The sequence below is a fragment of the Delphinus delphis genome, chromosome 3 (assembly GCF_949987515.2).
Source record: "Delphinus delphis chromosome 3, mDelDel1.2, whole genome shotgun sequence".
Lineage (NCBI taxonomy): Eukaryota > Metazoa > Chordata > Mammalia > Artiodactyla > Delphinidae > Delphinus > Delphinus delphis.
In genome coordinates, this window is record NC_082685.1 from 97,251,979 (window position 1) to 97,274,651 (window position 22,673).

Consider the following 22,673-nt stretch of genomic DNA (forward strand, 5'->3'; position numbering starts at 1 on the left):
AAAATACCGAAGAATTCTCATATGATACTATAGCCCACTGCTGTTTTATTTATACTCTGGTTTAAAATGCTTAAAATTATTTTGTAATAAACATCACCAAAGCACTGAAAACAAAAGTAGAGACTTAAAATAAGACAAATTTTAAATTTAATAAGTTCTTTTCAGATTTATCAGAAATACTCTCAAATATTTAATTGAGAGCAACTGTCTTAAAAATGTCATTTTAATTCTAACCGCACTTTCAAAACTCAGAACATAATTTGATTTTTACATTTCACTGTATCAATATTTTATAAAATAAACATTTAAAAATGTTTACTAATTTTTTGTTTGTTTTTTACTTACCTCTAAAAGAAAATCTCCTAGATACTGAATTGGATAAAATGGAGCCTTAAAGTTATCTTTTTCTTGTTCAGCCTTGATTCTCGCATTACTGGCAATCACATGAGTTATTCCACTTGGCGAATTTTTTGGTAAAATAACATTTGCTTTTCCAGCCTCCAAAACTCTAAATGAAAATGTAGAAAGTATATTAAAAAGAAAGTATGGGGCTTCCCTGGTGGCGCAGTGGTTGAGAGTCCGCCTGCCGATGCAGGGGACACGGGTTTGTGCCCCGGTCCAGGAAGATCCCACATGCCGTGGAGCGGCTAGGCCTGTGAGCCAGGGCCGCTGAGCCTGCGCGTCCGGAGCCTGTGCTCCACAACGGGAGAGGCCACAACAGTGAGAGGCCCACGTACCGCAAACAAACAAACAAACAAAAAGAAAGTATGTTTAGTCAAATTATCTAAATCAATTACTTCCTAGGAGTAGGAGCAGATCTTTCTGAAAGGAATTAATTCCTCTGGTCTATTTGAGTGCCACGGAGAATAACTATTGCAATAATTTCCTAAATTTTAAGTTTTTCAGAACAGATGTGTTTGAGAAATCATGCTATTGCCTCTACTTATCTGTTTCTTGATATGGGAAAAGTTTTTAAGAATCAAGAATACTAAGTTTACAAGGGGGGGAAGCAGCAGGGAGTGGGGGTGGTGGTGTGATGAATAAAAAAATATAGAACACTAAGTTTATTTCCTAAGGAAAAGTCACCTCTATAAGCCAAAAAAAAAAAAAACAATGCAAGAATTCTAAGAAAGTATTTACCTCAGAAGACAACATACCTCCAAGGAAATCATTCTGGACCACAAAAAAACAGAACTAAACTTGCCAAACTTCTTCTAAAAATTAGCTTTTGAAAAAGTTTAATAACTTTGATCTACATTAAGAAATACATTTTACATTTAGGCTCAGAAGACACACAGACACAGACACACAGGCACAAACACACCCAAAAGTTTCATGAAAATTCGTTACTGCAGAGGATTTAGAAAGCCAAGAGAACACTACTACAACCTGACAGTAAGAAAAAAGCCAAATAATCCACAAAATCATAACTTTTCATGAACCTATCAGAGAACTGAGATAATAAGCCAACCAAGAAACTGAATTTCCAAAAGAGTGATAAGCACCTTTGTGAAGAGACTGGATACCCAAACTATTTCACTTTTGCCAGAACACCAGAGAGAAGTAGCCACCATAAATGCAGGCAAGAATCAGGTAAAATCTTAATAAATTTAAAGGCCAAGTGTAGGCAGCATGAAAGTTTAGAATAACTGAGAGTCCCTGACACATGGAAGGGCCCCCCTCAGTTGCAAGCTCTTTGCCACCAGCATCTATTAAGTATTCATGAAAAAGATTAGGGGCAGGTAACAGCAGGAACCCCACTGTTAGCGAAGGTGGGCCAGTGGGGACTGCCTGCCAACAAGAGATAGATGTAAAACCAGGCCCACTTCCCTGGATCCATCTCTCATATAAAGCAAAAGCCTTAAGTTATTTGGGTAAGGTAAGAAAGTCTTCTATTTCAGAACCCAGGAAAAGATGCACTGCTTTTGTTTTAAGAGCAGAAGTAAAACTCATCTGCCTTTGGGAAAGGGGTAGGAAAACTTCCTGCTGTGCAGCCAAAAAAAAAAATGGGATAAAGGATAGAAGCAAAAGCCACCTGTCCCTGGAGAAGGGGCAGGAATGACACTTGGGCCTGGGTTCCTGCACTAATACAAAGCAGAGACCTAATGCTGGGGCAGATGCTAGAAAATCTCTTACCCAAGACCCTGCCCACAATACAAGGGAGAATTTGGCTGCCATGGGAAATTGAGACAGAAGCAATGAATTGGTATATCCCAACCCCAGAGACCAAGAACATGAAGAATGCTTAAGACTAAAGCCTATCCAACAAAACGAAAACACACCAACCCTTACTCCCCAACCTAGAAATGAGTAGGAAGCAAGAGGGGAAGAATATGAAGAGCCCTTCTGTGATGAAGTAGTAAAGGGACTACCGAAAGCTGAGAATGAATAAAGAACACTGATTAAAAAACCTCCAGCATCACAGGCCCCACGCTAAGCACAAGGGAACTGTAAACCACTGCTGGAATAAAATGAAATGATGCGCTGAAGATGAAAATAGCACTAACAAAACCCAAAGCCAGCTCAACAATTGACAAGATTAACTCAACGATCCCATACTAACTGCCTTACAAGTAGGTCCATTTTTGGATATTAACATTATTCACCTCAGCCTCTACTGTTCTTCTATAGGGAATGTCTATGTATGCAAAACAAAACAAAACAAAAACATAAGACATACACAAAAATGGGAAAAAAACCCAACAACCAAACCATTGTCAAGAGATAAAACAATAAAGAGCACAGAGAGATGATCCACATGTTGAAAGTTTAAAAAAGTGACTTTAAAATAACTTGTGAATGACATGTTAAAAGATATAATAGAATAGGTGGACAATCTGCACGAACATATGGGAAATTCAGAAGATAGTACAATCAAAAAGGTAGAATTAAGATACTATATCAAAGAAGAATTTCTTTGATAGGCTTATCAATAGACTGCACAAAACTGAGGAAGAAATCATTGAACCTGATAAGTCAATAGTAAGTATCCAACTGAAACACACACACACACACACACACACACACACACACACACACACACACACGAAGGGAAAAAAAACAGAACAGAGAAAGCAAATACTGTGGAATGGAATCAAATGGTCTAAAATATGGGTAATGGATCTACAGAAGAAGAACGCAATAGAACAAATATTGGGCTGGCCAAAAAGTTCATTCGGGTTTTTTCCATAAGATCTCATGGAAATAGAATCAGTAAATAGAATCAGCAATTATTAAAAATGGATAATACACTACAATGAAGTAGAATTTCTCTCAGGAATACAAGTTTGGTTTAACATTTAAGAATTGATCAAAATAATTTACCATATTAACAGAATAAAGGAGAAAAGCCAATTATCTCAATAGGTGCAGACAAAAACTTTGAGAGCTGATATATTTATAATAGCATCCCCTTTTTCCATAAGGTATTATGGAAAGACCCGAACGAACTTTTTGGCCAATTCAATATTTACAAGATAATGGCCAAGAATTTCACAAAATTAAAAAAGATAAAAACTCCCGTTTCCCTAAAAAGCTAAGAGAACTCCAAGCAAGTAACATGAATAAACAATAAACAAAATGCACACACATATATATGGATACATAATCAAATCACCAAAAACCAAGAGTTGTGTTGCTTTTTCAATTTTAATTTCCAACTGCATCACTAGCATATAAAAACACAATTTTTATTTAGTCACTTATTATCCTGTGATCTTGATTAAAGTTATTAATTAGTTCTAATAGCTTTTTTTAGTAAATTATTTGGTATATGAACACGTCTTTTGGAAATAAAACCAAGTATTCTTATTTCTTTATTTCCAACTCTATGCCTCTTATTTATTTTCTTTGCCTTATTGCACTGGCTAGTACCTCTAGTAAAATCCTGAATATTAATGGTCAGAGGGGGCATTCTTGTCTTGTTCCCAATTATGGTGGAAAAAAAAAATTCATGATATTGTTTAGATTTTTTCATAGATGTCATTTATCAGGTTGAGGATACAAAAATTCTCAACAAAATATTTATAAATAGAATCAGCAATTATTAAAAATGGACAGTACACTACAGTGAAGTGGAATTTCTCTCAGGAATACAAGTTTCATTTAACATTTAAGAATTGATCAAAATAATTTACCATATTAACAGACTAAAGGAGAAAAGTCAATTAATGGATATAAAAATATCCATTATAATAGCATCCCCAAAAATATCCATTATAATAGCATCCCAAAATATGAAGTACATAGAATTAAATTTAACAAAATATGTGCAAGGTTTATACAACAAAAACTATATTAATGACAGAAATTAAAGAAGCCCTGGAGAGAAACAGAGTCTACTGATAGGATGACTCAATATTAAGATCTCAATTCTTCCCAATTTGATCTACAGATTCAACACAATTTCAATAAAAATCCCAGCTTGTTTTTTTGTAGAAGTTGACAAGCTGATTCTAAAATGCATACGGAAATATAAAGGATCCAGAATCACCAAAACAATTTTGAAAAAGACAAAGTTGGAAGACTCACAAGACCTGATTTTAAGACTCACTATAATACTATAGTAACCAAAATAGTGTATTCTTGGTGTAAAGTAGATATAGATATCAATGGAACAGTAAGAAGTTCAGAAATAGACCACACAAATATGGTCACCTCATTTTTGGACAATAGTTCCAAAGTAATTACAGAACAATTGGAACTCTCATACATTGTTAGTGGGAATGTAAAATGGTACAAGTTGGAAAACAGTTTGGCATTTTCTCATAATGTTAAATGTACAACTGCCATCTGAGCAAGCAATTTCACTCCTGGATATTTACCCAAGAGAAATAAAAACACATCTACGTGAAGACTCGTACTCAAATGTTCATAGCCACTTCATTCATATTAGCAAAACCAAATCAAAACCAAAAAAACCCCATACGTCCATCCATGGGTGAATAAACAGACTGTGATATATACATAGAGTGGAATACTACTCAGTAACAAAAAAAAAAGGAACTGCTGATACACACAACAACATGGATGAATCTCAAAAATAACAAGGCAAGTAAATGAAGCTACAAAAAAGGAGTATATACAGTATGATCCCATTTATATGAACCTCTAAAAAAGACAAATCTAATGTACAGTGACAAAAGAGAAATTAGTGGTTGTTTGGTTTGGTGGTGCAGAATTAAATGTACAAAAACACAAGGGAATATTTTAGGATGATGTAAATGTTACAAATCTTGATTGTAGTATGGGTAACATGGATGCATAAATTTGTCCAAACTCATCAAAACGTACACTTAAAATCTGTGCATTTTATGGTCTATAAATTACACTTCGGTAAAGGTAACAAAAAGCCCTTAGACCATGCTCTCCCGGCAAAAAGAGTCACAGCAGTCTAAGAATACAGTTTACCCAATAAGAAGTCTTCTTAAAATATGGTGTAAAAGATAAAAAGAAATGAAATTATGATGGAAACAGTATGAACCATGAAGACTACACCACATAAACCTAGAAAAAAGCCTTTGTTTAACGTAATACTTCACTTACAAAAAACTGTAAGTGCTTCACAACTGAAAACAAATATCTTCCAATTTAAAATAAAGATTTTACTTGAGTTTGCAAAGAAATAACATGTAAAGTGAAACAGAGACCCTGAGAATAATGCAATACTTATAAAACAGATTTTGTTCCATCAGACACATACGCTTAGAAGTGCAGAATGGCTTAACTAGGAGATCAAAGAGTAAATCATCAAGGCTCATTTGGAATAAATGAATAATTGCAAAGAAATACAAAAAGATATTTAAGCAAACCAAAATTGTTTTCACATTCACTGCTTTAGCTTCTATGAAATCTCACCTTACAAGAGAATCACTTCGTTTATCAGCTCTAACAAGGAGGACAACTTTCCATCTATGGAAGGCTCCTGGAGCACCAGTGCGTTTCAGTTCTTCACGCCATCTTTTAGGTGCAGACTGCATTTGAGGTGAATAATGGGAGTCTTTTTCAATTTTATATCCCCATTCGTAAGTTGTTTCATCAAGCCATTTGCCACTTTTGGCACTATGAATTATGTAGTCCTTAGTTAGTACCCACTTTCCTAGAAAGCAAATGAACTGTCAGTCACAGAAGAATTTTGGTTCTGATAAATGGTAAACAATAAAGACCAAATATCAAATAAAATGTGGCCTTTTTCAACACCTTTTTCTACATTGCCAATGTTATCTTTGAACTATGTTTTCCTAAATTTTTTGATAGTGAAAGGCTTACAACATCACTGAACATTGTATGTAAACTTTCCCATAATAAATAATTTTAATTCTAACTGTTACTAAGTAAAATATAAACCAAAGGATTAATAAAATGTGGTACTACTTAAATTATGACTACTATTATTATTCACCATTTTGAGTGAGGTTTATATTCTTCCTGCTATACCAAAAACTTTTCCAATAATGTTTACAGCATTGTTACACTATATAAAACAAATTAACTGAGTTAGAGAATTTTCTAGGATATGTAACAACATTCTGATCTGGGCATCAATGATCTTTTTAAAAAGCAGGGAAAATATATGTTTTCATTTGTGTAGGTAATAATGAATACAAATTTTTTTTATGGTAAGTTATTCTAAAAAATGGTAAATTCACCTGAGTTAAATACTGCAAAAAAAAAAAAAAGTAAAACAAGTGGACTAATGATATGCCAAATCAATCACAGGAGAGAAAAGTATATGAAAAACATCAATAGTGACAAAGGCAGAAGACACTAAGCCCTAATTTAGGTTTATCGAATTTAAAATCTTAGAAAAATAAAATAGAATGATTGCTTCATAGCATGGACGGCAGGGGAAACAGGAGCAAGAGAGCAAAAACAGTAACTCTTCCAATGATAGATCAAAGAAAAGAAACTTGACTGCAAATCCCTGAGGCTTCAACAAAAGATTTTGGGGGGGGGGGGCGGCATTTTGTGCCAAACCTTTTTATTAAAATATTTTTTCTTAGATGAAGCACTTACTAGGTGAAGTAAATATTTCTGCCTCTTTAATACGTTTTTCAAGTGTTACAAAGTTCTATTCAGAAAATCAAAGCAAAAATATTATATCAAACAAATATCTTCAGGGACTTCCCTGGGGGCGCAGTGGATAAGACTCCGCACTCCCAATGCAGGGCGCCCAGGTTCGATCCCTGGTCAGGGAACTAGATCCCACATGCGTGCTGCAACTAAGAGTTCACATGCCACAACTAAGGAGTCCTGGAGCTGCAACTAAAGGAGCCTTGGAGCCGCAACTAAGACTGGGTGCAACCAAATAAATAAACAAGTATTTTCAGAAAAATATAAGAACCACATTTACGTTTGATATAATAAACACACTATCTTCCCAGAGATTAAGGTACTTTTTCTTCACCATGAAGATTTTTTTTTCAAAGGTGAGAGGAAGGTAGTTAACTTACCTGCTGCACAAGCTGCTAAAAACTTCTCACTCTTACACAGGCGTTCAGCTATTAGATGTGTACAATTTTTGTATTTCTGGAAGGAAAAATCCACATGAAAAAATGTTACTTCGGAAGATTTCCTTTTTAAGGTATTTTTTCTATTCTTGCAATATCAAGGGTGCATTTTATCATTCTTAGGCCAACATTTTAATTGCAGTTATTCTTCAACTATATCTTGAACTTTTTAAGTTACTGTACTCACCTCACTCTTGATAAAAGTGCAATCTAGTTTTAAAAGCAATTTGCCTAGAGCTTCTTTTTCTTCCATCTTAAATCCTGTCATCTGGATAATATGCTTTGGGGCACCATCTTCCATCTAACATATACACATAAAGAAGACAACATATGTTAAAGATAGTATTCACAGGGTTGACATTATTTTTTATTAACTACGAATACTAAAAATAAAAACTAAAACTACTTAATATATAAGGCTTAATTGTAAATACCAATGTTCAAACTGCCTATGTGCAATAGAAATTAGTTTTAAAAGCGATCTTCTCAAAATGTGGCTGTATATAAAGTGAGATTTGTTTTCTGGTCTGAACAATGAAAGCTTGCATTACTACATTACTTGCCACTAAAACACAATGATGAATGTAACTCTTCAGAAAAAGACTGATACTTATAAAATTTTAGCATAATATTAGCTTCATTTTAAAAGTATTGTTTTTGCTAAGAGCGTTGGAAACAAGGACACTTGTGGACAACGACACCCTCAGATCTCATACTAACTTTTAAAAGTGTCTGTGGACAGATATTGAAGAATATTTATAAATCAATGGAGAACTTGATAAACTTATGGTACCACAGCACTTACAACAAATAATTTAGTATAGTAGGTATATACTAAGTTATTCCCAATCTACATTTCTTAACTGTGCTATATATATGTTAATTTCATCACCTACAAAGTAGACTGAAAAAATCACGTGGGTTTCAAATATATTTTGATAGGGACATTAACCTATATTTCAATGGAGTTCACAAAGCACTTTGTATTTGAGGTGGTACATTTATTGGCCAACAAAAGGAAAATTCACAGCATTTCTAATTAGAATACAGCTTTTTTTGTTTTTGTTTACATGAGGTTAGAACTTCAGACCTAGATCATCTTGGAGAAAATCTAGTTTCTCATTAAAGATGAGGAAAGCAGTGAGGAGAGAAATCAGGGTAATTTTTTCATTTCTAACAACTGTCACCATTAGCTCTGGATTAGTATTCACTTAATGCCACAGGCTGAGCAACAGCAGTTGGCTTCTTTCAAAACAATTAAAAGTAAACTTCAAAAATTATAACAAAAACTATTACCAGGACTTGTAATAGACAACTGGTGAAATTAAAAATGTTCTTTATAGGACCTCTATTTTCAAAGGCTGCATATACATGTTATATATATATTTATATTAAATACCTATAAACTATATACGCATATGTAGTTATTTAAAGGTTGAGATTCATTTTAGAGTAGAAGTTGAAAGAAAGTCTCACTATAAACAATTTAAAGCATTACTCAGGGTTAAGAGTGAAACTTCTGCTAGGGTAATAGCACTCCTGGTTTCTCTCTCTACCCTGCATCACTCCTTGCTTTACGAGGAGAAGCTACTTGAGAGAACTAACTGAATATGCTTTGCCAGACACATCTGCATATTTACAAAGATGGTTCATATTAATGCACGTGGACATGGCATAAGGAGCTGCCAGTAATAGTACTGCACTGCCTGGGTGGGTAAATCAATTCAGAAGTTATGTAATAAGAAACACACTGGAGTTGCATATCAAATCCACCTCCTCTAAACCAATTTTTATTCAGTAAAAAGGGTGATCTTTTGACCTCAACCTATCTGACTTTTATATTTCTCTGTTGGCTCCAAAGGAGGGAAAGGGATATTACGTATTAACCCCTAAAAAACCCAAAATTCAAGATACAGAACATAAAGAAAGTGTCTTTAGGGATAGGGCTCTTTGGGATTTCCCTGGTGGCACAGTGGTTAAGAATCCACCTGCCAACGCAGGGGACTCGGGTTCGATCCCTGGTCCAGGAAGATCCCACATGCTGCAGAGCAACTAAGCCCGTGCGCCACAACTACTGAGTCTGCGCGCTTAGAGTCCGTGCTCTGCCAACGAGAAGCCACCGCAATGAGAAGCCCGTGCACCGCAACGAAGAGTAGCCCCTGCTCACCGCAACTAGAGAAAGCCTGCGCGCAGCAACGAAGACCCAACGGAGCAAAAATAAAATTAAAAAAAAAAAAAGATAAGGCTCTTTGATGAAACAATTTCTATAAGTTTGGCCAGTACAAAATTATAAGGTGTACACAGTAGGGCTTGGTGTCTTATGAAATAATCAAACATGTAAAATACTATCATCAGTAATTAAAATGTAAGTAGCTTCTTGCATAAGGAACTCTACTGTATTAATCATCCAAATTTTCAAACCACTTACATGGGTTAAATAACATAGCTCGAGTGATAATATCCATTAATATAAAATAGTAATATATAAAAAATTTACGAAAATGTCCTCTGTTACTAGAAATAATAATGAATTAGTCTGATGCAGAACACATATTAACACACATACAATAAAGCCACATGGGAATTATAAGGCATATAACCAAAACTAGGCAGAAACACTGCTATCACTAATTCTAGGGAATGACAAAGACCTTAAGCAAATTTCCTTTAGAAAGTAACAGGTCCTTTCAGAAACACTAGACTAGTGAAATTCAACATATCTGTGAATACCACCTTGATATTCTACTGGAAATGGCAATCTAATTGTTTTTAGAGTTCTTGAAAGCTATTTTTAGCAGAGGAATACAAGTGTTTTAACTGTATACATTTTGCCTACTATTATACTTGTATTTTATTTATGTATTTAAGAGTTTGAAAAACAATTTAGTAGGTATTTCAAGAAATGCTGCCATTTCAAGAAATGCTCAGGTAAGTCTGAGTAGCCTTAAAAACCTAAAATCTTGCCCATCTGGCTATTTTAAAATGCTGACATACAGAAACTACTGTTAAGTAATAAGAATACACAGAAAGCAACGAAAAAATTACTGTAATGCTACCACTCAAAAAGTCTTATTTAAAAATTGTCTTAAATTTTATTTTTCTACTTCCTGAGAACTAAATATGTTATACAGAACTATAAGGAAAAAAAAAAATCTACTACACTATGTTCCTCATTTAGATCAAGTTAGTAACAGCTATTTCACAATCTGAATGTTTATTATTAACAAGGTGCCATTTTAACATATTTTGGTTTGATGCATAAATTACTAAATAACTTGGACTTATTTGAGTCGTGTATAATGCAAAGTTTTCACCTTAAATCATACTGTCTTTATGATGGAGTAATTATAGCCACTTTACATATTTAACAGCATTTTTTGTGAAAGCAAGAGTCCTCAGTAAAATGAAAACAGGACCAATGGTGCTTAATGGTAGAAATCAGGAAAGCCTTTTTAACAGCAACTTCTTTCCTTTGAAAAACAAGTAAAATGAAACTGATATTAAACAAGCAAAGTGGAAAGGCCAGTAAGAAATACAAGTGAAAAAGCTGGTCTTCCTGATTCAAACAGTGTGAAAATACGAGTGTTAAAAAAACTTAGAATACATAACATTAACAAGTTTATCAGAAAAACTGGGCTATTAGCTAAACTTCCACAGAATTGTGAATCCCAGTGATGGTACACAATAACTAGCACAGCTTTTTTAAAGAACAAATTCCATTAACCTAATCTAATACAGTCCTATAATAAAATGATCTACTTGAAGTAACAGAATTTACAATACATTTATCAATGCTTTTTAATACCACATCACATGACAAACTAATAACCACATATCTAATTCATAGTTACATGGGAAAATAGTTCTATGTCTATATAACAGAATAGACATAGACAAATATAGATAAAGATAGATTTATACTTATAAAATTAGTGGTTTAATGGCTCTTCCTATGACCCTGCAGGAGTAAGAAAACAATAAACAATAGCCTGATATACCAGTGAACCCAAAGAAAGTACTATACAACATTGGTGCAATACCTATCAATGACTCAGACAACTCAAAGTCAAGTTTTGTGCTGGTAATAGGTTCTGGGATATGGAAGATGAAAAGCTAACTGCTAGAAGTCTTGCAGCTCAAGAAATAAAGTAAATAAACTGCAATATAATTGTATGAGTAGTATTTCTAGAAATTAGATATTTTTCTAGAAAATATAGGAGGTGATCCTTGAAGTATTCACACAGAAGATACTATCCTAACACAATTGGAAAAGAAAACAAACAAAAACATTTATTTTTAACAGACATTTTATCTTTACTGTCAAAAAGTTAAAAAATACACGAGATTCTTAGTTACAAGGAAATGCTCTCATAATAATTTTTAAAAATTTTGTAGTAAATTAAAAAACAATCTACTTACCTTGAATCATATAATACACACAACTAAGGAGATAATGATTGTGAACAGAGCTGGCATTTATGTAGAACAAGCAACTGTCTCTGTGGTGTGGACTTTCCCAAAATATCTCCCACATGGGCCTATCCCTGATGCCTGAGATTCTTCTGCAGTTGGTGCCAGTTAGAAATGCAAATAAACCTATAGCAGTCATCATCATAATTAAGAACATTTTATTACATACTAGCTTTTAGGTCTATGAATTCTTTATAATATGATACGTAGCTAGAACACCTTTCAGGAATATAACACATAGCTAAAATATGTTAAGAGAACTCAGAGAAACAGAGGCAGTAATAGAGATATGAATAGAAAGGTCTGGTATGGAAAAGAGGATGAAAGAGCAGGGTGTAACAGTTGGGTGAAAGGGAAAGTGCTGCAAAAGAGGTGCGAGATGCTTATAGAGGTCTGGGACAGAAAAATAAGGATAAACCTTTCCTACTTCGCATTATAATTTCTTTTATGATCAGACACAGGTTATTATAGAACTTTGAGACTATAATGCATCTTATAAATTGTATGCTGCTAACTAAGATAAATAAGGGATTTATTTTAAAAAGTTTTATTTATATATTTGCATTTAAGAACTAAAAACTTCCCCCAAAATAACTTTTACCAATTTGTGCTTTAATTTTAATTAACACAGGATATAAAATTTGAAAAATACTACAAAGTATATAGAAAGATTAAAATTGCTAATTCCTTTACTCTGTAATACCATCGTTAACATTTGGGAATGGGGGAGGGGTCTGTCTTGAAGGTTTTATGTTTGTGTGTGAAAAAATATTAAAAAACAAAATTTAGATTATATAGTTCTGTATCTTAATTTTTATGTAAAATCACATCATGGTCTTTTTCCACACTACTGAGTATCTCATGGTTTTTAAGGCAACAGGTTGAAAACTAGTGGTTTCTTAATGTTTGTTACTCTAGTGAACTATTCTGATTTTAAACCTACTTCTACTTTGATTTTAAACCTACTAAGGAAAATCATTAAAACTTCCCGCTTCTGGAAAGGACATACCAATCCTTAAATTCAATCAATATTGCTGCTTTGAATATAAGAGTTTAAAAGATTTTTATGATTTCTCTTATCTAAAGCATTGAACTGGGAAGTAAATAATGTTAAATGTGTTGGCTCTCTGTTTAACCAATACTACAAAAGGAACACACAAATCACACTACTCATACCGTGTGAGTAAAATCCTGTTTGGCTCTGAATGCTATAAAGTCAAGTGGAGTTTAGGAATTCTGCATCCTCTTGGCCTAGGAGCCAAATTAGGCCTTTGGCTTAATATAATTCAGCTGGGCTTTGGAAATTTTTTTTTTAAAGACATAGTATCTGTTTCCTGTCCCATCCTTCAAAGATCAGAGATATGTATGCATGTGTTTTTGTGCGTATATATATATAAATTATTTGACTAAGGTCACCAATGGTGAGACTTCAGGGATTTCTTACTTCAATGGCATTATTTCGGAAAGCAGCAGTCATAATTAGTCTCTTTGATGACTGACTTAGCAGTGGAGGGAGGAAGTGGAGAAGTAGCACCAAAATGAGTATGGTGGGGAAGAAATGAAAGGCTAAGAGGACTTAGAGAGAGGTCCAATCTATCTGGTACTGTACAAGGCACAGGCTGCACTGGAGATGCTAGTTTTAGGGATAAAGGGGCCTTAAGAGAAGCAAGATGAATGAGAGAGATGTTTAGGGATAAAAAAAAAGAAAGGACAGAACATGTTGGTTAGCCATGGGGGATGAAAGTCAAACCTGCTTTAGTATCCTAGGAACTTTGTACTACTTAGTAGTAGCATAAGGTCTGAGATTGACCAAGCAGGATTTTGTGGCCTATATACTGCGTATATGCTCATTTCCTTCTTGAAAATGTAAGTGCTATTTGCCGTTCTTATACAGATGAGAACAATGGGGGATCTGAGAGATTAAGAAACTAGCTCAAGGGTACAAAGTTAGTAAATGGTGAAACCAAGATTAAAAATCTAAGTCTGTTTCTGCACAAACGGTATGTCCTTTCTACAATACACTTTGACTTTAATTTCAGAATTTAGTTGAATACTTTTAACCAAATTTTAATTTTACAAACAATCTACTTTCAAATAATAAAAGAGAAACATACATCACATGAAAAGGAATCTGTGAGGGTGGGGTGACATTTAGATAGCAGTATTACTGAAAATATTTAAGCATAATTACAAATTAATTTCAGAAAAATAACACTGTCTAAAATTTCAAAGCATTTCTAGGAACAATCTAAAGAGGGCTGTTTTTTCTTATGAAAAAGTTTATTATTTTCCTCTCAAAGTGGATTTGGTATTAATGACTCAGACTAATTCATATGGGCTTTTCTTCTTCTCCATCAATAATAACAAAACAGTTTTTTTATTTCAAAGTAATTCTGATATCAAGAAAGTAAGAACTATGTGAATTTAAAAGTTTCAGGGATATTTTACTTTTAAGCAGTAAGATGTCTTTAGAAAGAAATAGAATATTACTTTTAATTGACTCTCCTTAAATTTGCTAATAGGAAACAGGTGAAATAAAATGTACTATGTACTATTTTAGTTATTATTTTTGAGAAAGAGGGTGCTTCACTTTGTTTTTTCAGAGCCTATATGGAATTATTGATTTTATTTTTTAAATGTTTTGCTTAAACAGTGAAAAGATTATCTCAGAGGGAAATACTGTCTAGATAATAAAGTTATACTATTGGTTTTCTTAAAAACAATGTTTTTGGACATTAGTGTAAATTGTGGATACCTATTATGAAATCTTAAGCATTTTGAATTTTATGAAAAAACTCACCTTTGACCACTTTTTCAAAGACTGTTTAACATGACTTATGCTTTCTGCTTTAGGGAAGAAAATATTAAATCATATAATCGAACATAAGTCAATAAGGTAAAAGAAAATCTGTACTTAGAAAACAGATCTAATAGGAGCACATTTGCATTACTGAAGCCTAATTGTCTTCACAATAAAAATTTATACATTCAAGTATTTAAACATTCTAGTACATTTAACTTAACACTCTGAGTTAACTTAGACATAATCAAATTAACTCCCTTATAAAAATCCACCTAAACACCAATACTGGTTAGTCAAACTTGCCTAAAATGGGAACATCTTGCACATCAATAGGTACTTCTGGGAAATGAGGCATAAGGTAATAACAAACCCAAAAGTTTACAAGGCGCAGTCTGTCACACGTACACTGGAAATTCGGTTTAAATGTTCATTCCTAATGCCTCGACGGAAATTTTTTTTTGGTATAGGATATTCATCAGTCAAAAATAGCTTGACGCTTCCAAAATCAAGCTCCGTCCAAGTTTTGGGTCAAATCCTGATATAGAGTACTCAAAGCAGATCACGTTTTTGTCAATATTCAATCAGAGGTTTTGGGAGCAGAAGAAATCTCAGGATAACCACTTTGTCTTATTCCCTGCCTTCCAACAGCTAATATCATAATCCCCAGGAACACAGCACCCCTCCCCACTCCCGCTCCCTTTAGGGAAACGTGTGTGTGTGTGTGTGTGTGTGTGTGTGTGTGCGCGCGCGCGCGTTTCAAGGCCTACAGTAGCTGCAGAGATGTTCATTACCATTTGGATATGTTTAGAATTCTACTAGGGAGAAATGAATGATAGCATTTTCCTCTTCACAGGAAGGTGGGCCTGGGGGATTCCCACCACCTGCACTGACGCTAAGTTATGGAAAGCAGCCAAGAATCTGGGACTCAGGGAGAGGCGTCCCAGTCGGTTCTATGGAAACGAGAGACGCGAGTGGCCTAGCGCCTTCCTGGCAGGAGACCGAGCTGCGGAGCTGCGCAAACAGGAGGCGAGGGAAGCGGCTCAGCCCTGCACTGCAGAGGCGCTCGGGGCCGTCCCCGCCGCGGCACGGGCGGAGCGCGGCGGGGTCTGCGGCTGCAGCCCATCGACGCGCGCGCGGAGCGCGGCGGGTCGGGCGAGTGCGAACCAACGACGGCTGCGGAAAGCGTCAGAGGTAAGCACCGCCACCGCTCTACCCGGCCCCTTCCCAGCCTCATAGCTGGGAGCTGCAGAAACTTCGGGGGCACGGAGGACACAGTCAGGGTACACTGTGTCTTCCGAGCTGAGGCCCTTTACCTTCCTGGTTGGAGTTCCTGGGCTGCTTCCTTCGCGCGGCGCCGGTGACACGCAAGAAGACAGCCGCAGCACTTGCTACTTCACTAATCCGGGCTCTGGGAAATAATTTCCCGCCGCGCGCTCCGCGGCCCCGGAAGCTATTGTGCCATTTCCGGGTGGTTGTCAGTGACGCTTTCGAGCCGTCGTCAGGGTCGTCTGAGCGGGTTCAGGGCTTCCTTATGGCTGGCGCGCTAGGCTCCTGATAGTTCTGCGCTGAAGGTGGGAGACTGGTGAGTGATTTTTCTGGGTTGCCTCCTGGGCCTGGTATTTCCGTCCGCCCGAGGCTCCGTGTAGCATCTTATCCGGACCGAGTAATTAGCGGGAAAGGGTTGAACCAGAACCAGGAGTCCCCATCCAGCCCCGTGGCGCTTGACCCTGTGTGCTGCGGGAAAAGGCCTTGAGATTCCGACTTACGGTCTTCTCCACTCGCAGTATCTATCTCCAACTTGGAGCTCTACCTCGGGTCCCCAAGTGCCCCTGCGCAAGGCCAAAGACACCTCTACCGCGACTCGGTTTAGTACAGTCTCTCTACCAATGATCAAGGAGTGTCCACACTCTCCCATTGGCAGGGTTTAGTCACCCTCGATTTTCGAGAGCTGCTTTACCATCCTTTTCCTGAGCACTGTTTCCATTATCCTGGGGTGCAATGCCTGGGAGACAGGCAGTCGGCTGAAGTGCGCACCTTTTATATTTTGGAAGTGGGATGAGGGGGGTCGTTCCTGATTTAGAACTCAACGATACCGCCGCCGTTTGAATTGGGTGAGAATGGTCTTTGTTTTCCTGGCTGCTATGAGCTAATGAGATAGGAGAGCAAGCTTAAAATTTCACGCATGGGCTTTAGATACACATGTTACCTTTTGGAAAGGAGTGGTCAGGAATAGATGTGCTTTCAGAAAGGAGTGCCTCTGCACTGTTCCAGGCTTCCTCGATAATGAAAGATTCAGGAGAATTTTAGATGAAGGTCTGAGTTAGAATAGCTTTAAAGAGAAATTGCTTACGATGAAGAGGTAATGTGAGGGAAGGTGCTCATTCCGTTGAAGATTTTAAAAATGTGATGTAGAGAACCTATTTTTGGTGAATTCTCTTTCTTGAGTAATGCAGTTTTTCAGGTAAGTTTTCACTCACCACCTTATATTTAAATAATCACCTGTTCCATAAGAGGCAGCTGCTTGTTTTTTTTTTCCCCCTTCAAAACAGCCAGTTCCACAAAGAGTTCTAGGGATAACTCTACCATAAAGAAAAATGCATTATTCAATTCAAGGACCTTAATGCATCATTAAGGTCCTTTTGAGAGTAACCTTTTAGAGAGTAACAAACACACTAATCTTTTGATTAGTTACCTTTTGAGAGTAACAAACACACTAATCTCCTTGTTGATTAACAATTCAAACTTTTATAATCTCATTTGGTCCCAATTTTGCCATTCTTATTAAATCTTGTAGTTTTTCCTTATTTCCCCAGTTGCAAGGATTATAAATATTGATAATTTAAGGGAGGTTATATGTTTCTATATAGCAACTAGTTTTTAGATAAGCAGTGTTGTTTTGTTTTGTTTTTAAATCAATGCTCTTGACTCGTGATCTCTTTTTAAATTAATATAGCCAACCACGAATACTAACCACAAAGAGCTACTGTCTGCCAGCTATTATCTTATTTAAACTTACTATAGTTCTACAAGAAAAATTGTATTATCCCTATTTTGCAAACATTTTATACCGAGACTCAGATGTTCTTACAAATTACACAATTAATTGGTAATTGAGATTTGAACCCAGTCTACCTGACTCCAAACTTGGGCTCTTTTTACTGTGCTCTCTACTTCCTTTCATAAATAACAAAATCATTCTTTTCACTCTCAGGTAAAATTGGATAGTATATCACATTCCAAAATCAAATGGATAGCAAAACTTGAGTATAAAGAGATTTAAGGAATTTGTTAAGGAATTAATTCCTTAATGTGTTAAGGATTAAGGAATGTGTTAGGGATTTAAGGAATCACCATAAGGTAATTTTGACATATGAATAATCCAAATTCTTTTCTGTATTGATCCTTAGCCAGTTTTATCATCCTAACTCAAACAAATACAAGCAATCTAGAGACCATCAGTATATTAGTGACTCCAAAACCTGAGTATCAGCTATCTCTTTAGGCAGCTTCTATTTGTGTGTATGTAAAAAGAGAGAAAATGAGTGAATGAGCACAGATTCATAAAATTGAACTTTGTGATGCCCTGTAAGGAATTACTATGTACTGGCTGTTAGCAAAACTGTTCTATTCCAGTCTTGTAACCCTCAGACAGATGGTGATTAACATATTTCAGGAGAATATGCTTAACTAAACCTACACCTTGCAATATTCTATTTTATGTAAAGAAATAGAATAGCTTAATTATCAAGGAATTTACTAAAATCTAGTTGAAATGACCAGCACTAGAAATGACATAGAACTTAATTCTAAAGAATATCTTGTTTTACAAAAAGGCACAAGTATATATGTATAGCTCATTTCAAATACTAATATCCATTACATTGTATTGACTTCTGTGAAAGATATTTGGTTTTGCATGTCCCACAGGTAGATCTCAGTGATATTTTTGTTTTCAATCAAACTTCAGTGCTTATCAAGGTTGAAATTAGATCTGTTTTGTTGATCTCATACTCAGCATCTAGCACTGTGCCTGGCATGTGGTAGGGGCTCAATAGATATTTATTGAATGAACAATTCCTTTTAAAAGTGTTATTTATCCGCAGAGAAATATTTGTACATTTTTTTTTTTAAAGGGACTTACCACATAAATGCACACTTCTTTATCTTTACTCACTTTGACCCTGAAATGTATTGTCCACTCCACAACTCATCCATAAAAGGCAATGTGGTGTCCTGCAAAGAAGAGCAGGCAGTGAGACAGGAGATAAGAGAATACCTAATATTTGTTATTGCTTACTCTCTGCTGTGCAATGTTACGTTTAATCCTCACAGCACTATGGGGTAAGTATCATCCTTCTTTTAGGGATGAGAAGACAAAAGATAAGCTTTGTAAAGTTTCCGGGGCTACACACAGTCACTAAGTACCAGAGCTGTGATTTGAACCAAGGCTGACTCCAAAGGCCACAGTGTTAACCACTTTCCTATACTGCCTCCAACTGGATTTTAATCCTGCTCATCTACTGACTGGGTATATACACAGGGAAATTTATTTCTCTGAGGATCATATTTCTTATCTGTAACATAAGAGTTGGATTAAATGATCTATAAAGTCCCTTCTGGCTCAAAAATCCTCTGACTTTAGTTGGGTCCCAAGCATTATCTGAATGAAGCAGTTCTAATGTGCTAGAAAATCTTTATGAGTGGAGCTTTACATGTATTTATTGGTGTCTTCCACATTGATAGATGTACAATTATGTTTTTGTAATGCAAAGAATAAGACCAGAGTTAAAAAATCTTAGCCATGTTTTTGCCAGTTTTTGACCCTGATAAGTCTCTGATTCTTTGTGAGCTTATGTTTTCATACGTAAAATGGATACAGAAGAGTGCTGTGAGGGTTAAGTGAGATAGCTTCAAATACCCTGACACATAGTTGGCATTAAATAAATATTGACTCTTCCCCCCCCATCTCCCATCTTTTGAGGATAAAAGAAGATTGGTGAATGTAAACATATTTTATAGGTTAGCCAAAGATAAAGAATCTTCACTTATAATCTACTAAGAAAGATCAAGTTATATACACAAATAGTTATTGTATGACCGACAATTGACGTAGAATCATTTAACAACAAAACGATGGGAACACAGAGAAAAGAAATTTTGCTTCCAATAGGACAGATGAAGCAAGATTTTATGAAGAAGGTAATGCTAAGTTTCGGCGTTGAAGGATGGTGAGGATTTTGGTAGGGGGGAAGAGGGAAGAATGTTCCACTGGAGGATGCAAAGGTATCGGAAAAGATTAGTGAATACATATTAGATACGTGGGATGGGTGAAGGCTAATGATAAAAGGTAAAAACGCTGAGTTCAGGGCAAGCTATGGGTAACTGGTCATCTTAAAGATGTTAGGCCTTGGGGCTTCCCTGGTGGCGCAGTGGTTGAGAGTCCGCCTGCTGATGCAGGGGACACGGGTTCGTGCTCCGGTCCGGGAAGATCCCACATGCCGCGGAGCGGCTAGGCCTGTGAGCCATGGCCGCTGAGCCTGCGCGTCCGGAGCCTGTGCTCCGCAACGGGAGAGGCCACAACAGTGAGAGGCCCGCGTACCGCAAAGGAAAAGAAAAAAAAAAAAAAAAAAGATGTTAGGCCTTCCACAAGGAGCCATGATTTTTCTGTATAACTAGGATCAGGTGGAGGATGGGGTAGGCATTTGATTACTTTGTTACGGAAATAATACGCATTTATTACAAAAAGAAGAAAAATGCACCTAATCCCACTCCAGACCCAGCCAAGCACCTACTCACTGAACCCCAACCCCAGGGAAGTCCCCTCCTGGCTTGGGAGTACCCTTCTCCATCCTAGTGAACAGTGAGCTGCGACTCGCTCCTCAGGCTGGGCCAGAGGTAGGAGGGGGCTCTGAGGGGTCACGGGGCCCAGTTTCTGGGCCTCCACCTTAAGAGGACTCACATGGGGACGGGTCCACAGGCACACGGTCCTGTCTACAAGCTCACTGCTCCAACGGGGTGGCTACTGGGCACTGGCACACTGCTGTGATGGCAGTGGGCTTCTGGGAGTAGGGTACGGGTGCTGTCTAGGGCTATGAGGTCTTCCCACCCCTCCTTCCTGTATCCTCTCTGGCTCCTGCCCCTTCCTGATGTCTGTGACGCTGGGCAACCACCTACTCATCTCTGAGCCTCAGTTTCCCCATCTGAAGTCACAGGGTAGACTGGGGGTAGGGGACTCGTGGCTTTCCTCTCCCAGGAGTGGTACCAGGACCACCCCCTACCCCAGGCCCACCATATGACCATGGTGTGGTCATATCTGGATCTGCCTAGATTTCCTGACTTGCCTGTGCCTGGGTCCCCTGAGATCACTCCCTTCTGCTCCATGTCCTCTCACAATGCCTTCTCTACAGAAAAACAAAGCAAACAAGCAAACCAACCATCTCCCTTCCAGGGCTTGGATACTGCTGAGTTGCTGCCCGGTTGCTCCACATCCGGCTCCGCCCAGTACGGCTAGGCTGCGTCATTTTAAAGGCTGGTAAAACACCAGGGTTTGGTCATCAGAAGTGATGAGTCTGCAGACTGCTGACTCATCTCATCAGGTGACTCTGGTGAAGGAAGTTTTTGAAATGTGAACTCAAAGGCTGCAGTTGAGTCAGGAAGCAAAAGCAAAAATCAGCATAATTACATTAAATTATATTAAAAAGTCTCAGAAAGTGGGCAGAGGATACTGCCTTCCAGCCTCAATTGCTGATTTGTTGTTGGAGGCAGGTTTTTGAAACAGTGCTCCAGCTATTTCCCTGTAAATTTTGGTTAAAATACAAATAGGCGGCAGCTCAAGAAATACCCTAAATTGCTAATATTTTATCTATTAACGTATCGTACACACACACACACCCATAAAGAGAGAGAGAATGAACATATATAGCTGTTTAAATCACTTGGGGGATTCTTTGCTGAATAAAGTTCTCAGGACAAATTATCTAATACTAAAAAGTAAAAAGGGACACAATTGTCATTTGATTAATTAGGCAAATCAATATAATGTTAAACAGCTGAATTCAGAGACGACCTGAGTGAGCTCAAACTCATGAACTTATGTAATATCTTGAGAAAGTTACTTAAATTATTTGAGCCCCAATTTCATCGGTAAAATGATAATATTAACTTCATGGATCTATTAGGATTAAATGTGATAATGTCTGAAAGCACACAGAGGCATCAGAAAAATTTTATTAGGGATCTGTTTAGTTTTTGTTGTTATTTAATAAAATTTAATTGTTTTAAAATAAGGTTTGCAGCTCCAACCATGAAATTAAACAGACTTGAGTTCAAATCTCATCTCTGTCAGTAGTTGCATCATGCTGAGAAAATTGCTTTTCTACTCTGTTTCCTTATTTATAAAATGGGAATACTAATAATGTCTTCACAGGGCTTTTGTGAAGACTAAATGAAATAATGATGCCTAGAGTCTAATATGGTGACTAGACATGTACTTTGTTTGCTCAAATTCCCAGAGAAGCACATACAACGAAGGGAATAGATGTGCAAGAGATTTATTGGTGATACTCCCTGTGAAGGATAAAGGAGAGGGAGCTAGAGTAGGAGGGAAGTACCTTCAGGCCTCAGTGGAGGTCTGACAACCTGTGCAGGAGAGTCGGAGGGAAGGAAGAAGAGGAGGGGGAAAAGAATCTCAAACCTCTCAAACAAAGCTTCAACTTGTTCATGGGGAATCCGAGAGCCAAAGTCATCTGTTAGAGGAATCCCATATCACCACAGTACCCAGTATATGTTGGTTATTTGCAAAAATAATTAACAGTTGTCACATACTGTAATTTACAATTGTGTTTAAATTTCAACTCTTGAATTTTACGGCCTATCCCCACCTCCCCTAAGAA

At 36.7% G+C, this 22,673-nt stretch overlaps 2 protein-coding genes across 2 annotated transcripts in view; one reads left to right on the forward strand and one right to left on the reverse strand.

The window, feature by feature from the left end:
- SLF1 (SMC5-SMC6 complex localization factor 1) overlaps positions 1-16,188 on the reverse strand; it is a 66,924-nt gene extending 50,736 nt beyond the window's left edge. The window contains exons 1-5 of the mRNA XM_060006991.1: positions 16,095-16,188; positions 7,696-7,809; positions 7,452-7,527; positions 5,857-6,097; positions 346-508 (exon numbers count right to left, since the gene is read on the reverse strand). Of these exons, the coding sequence (XP_059862974.1) occupies positions 346-508; positions 5,857-6,097; positions 7,452-7,527; positions 7,696-7,809 (594 nt within the window). The 5' untranslated portion in view covers positions 16,095-16,188. The remainder of the gene's footprint in view (positions 1-345; positions 509-5,856; positions 6,098-7,451; positions 7,528-7,695; positions 7,810-16,094) is intronic.
- Positions 16,189-16,283: 95 nt separating this feature from the next.
- KIAA0825 (KIAA0825 ortholog) overlaps positions 16,284-22,673 on the forward strand; it is a 401,025-nt gene continuing 394,635 nt past the window's right edge. Inside the window, exon 1 of the mRNA XM_060009154.1 lies at positions 16,284-16,363. The gene's annotated coding sequence lies outside the window, so the exon portion shown is untranslated. The remainder of the gene's footprint in view (positions 16,364-22,673) is intronic.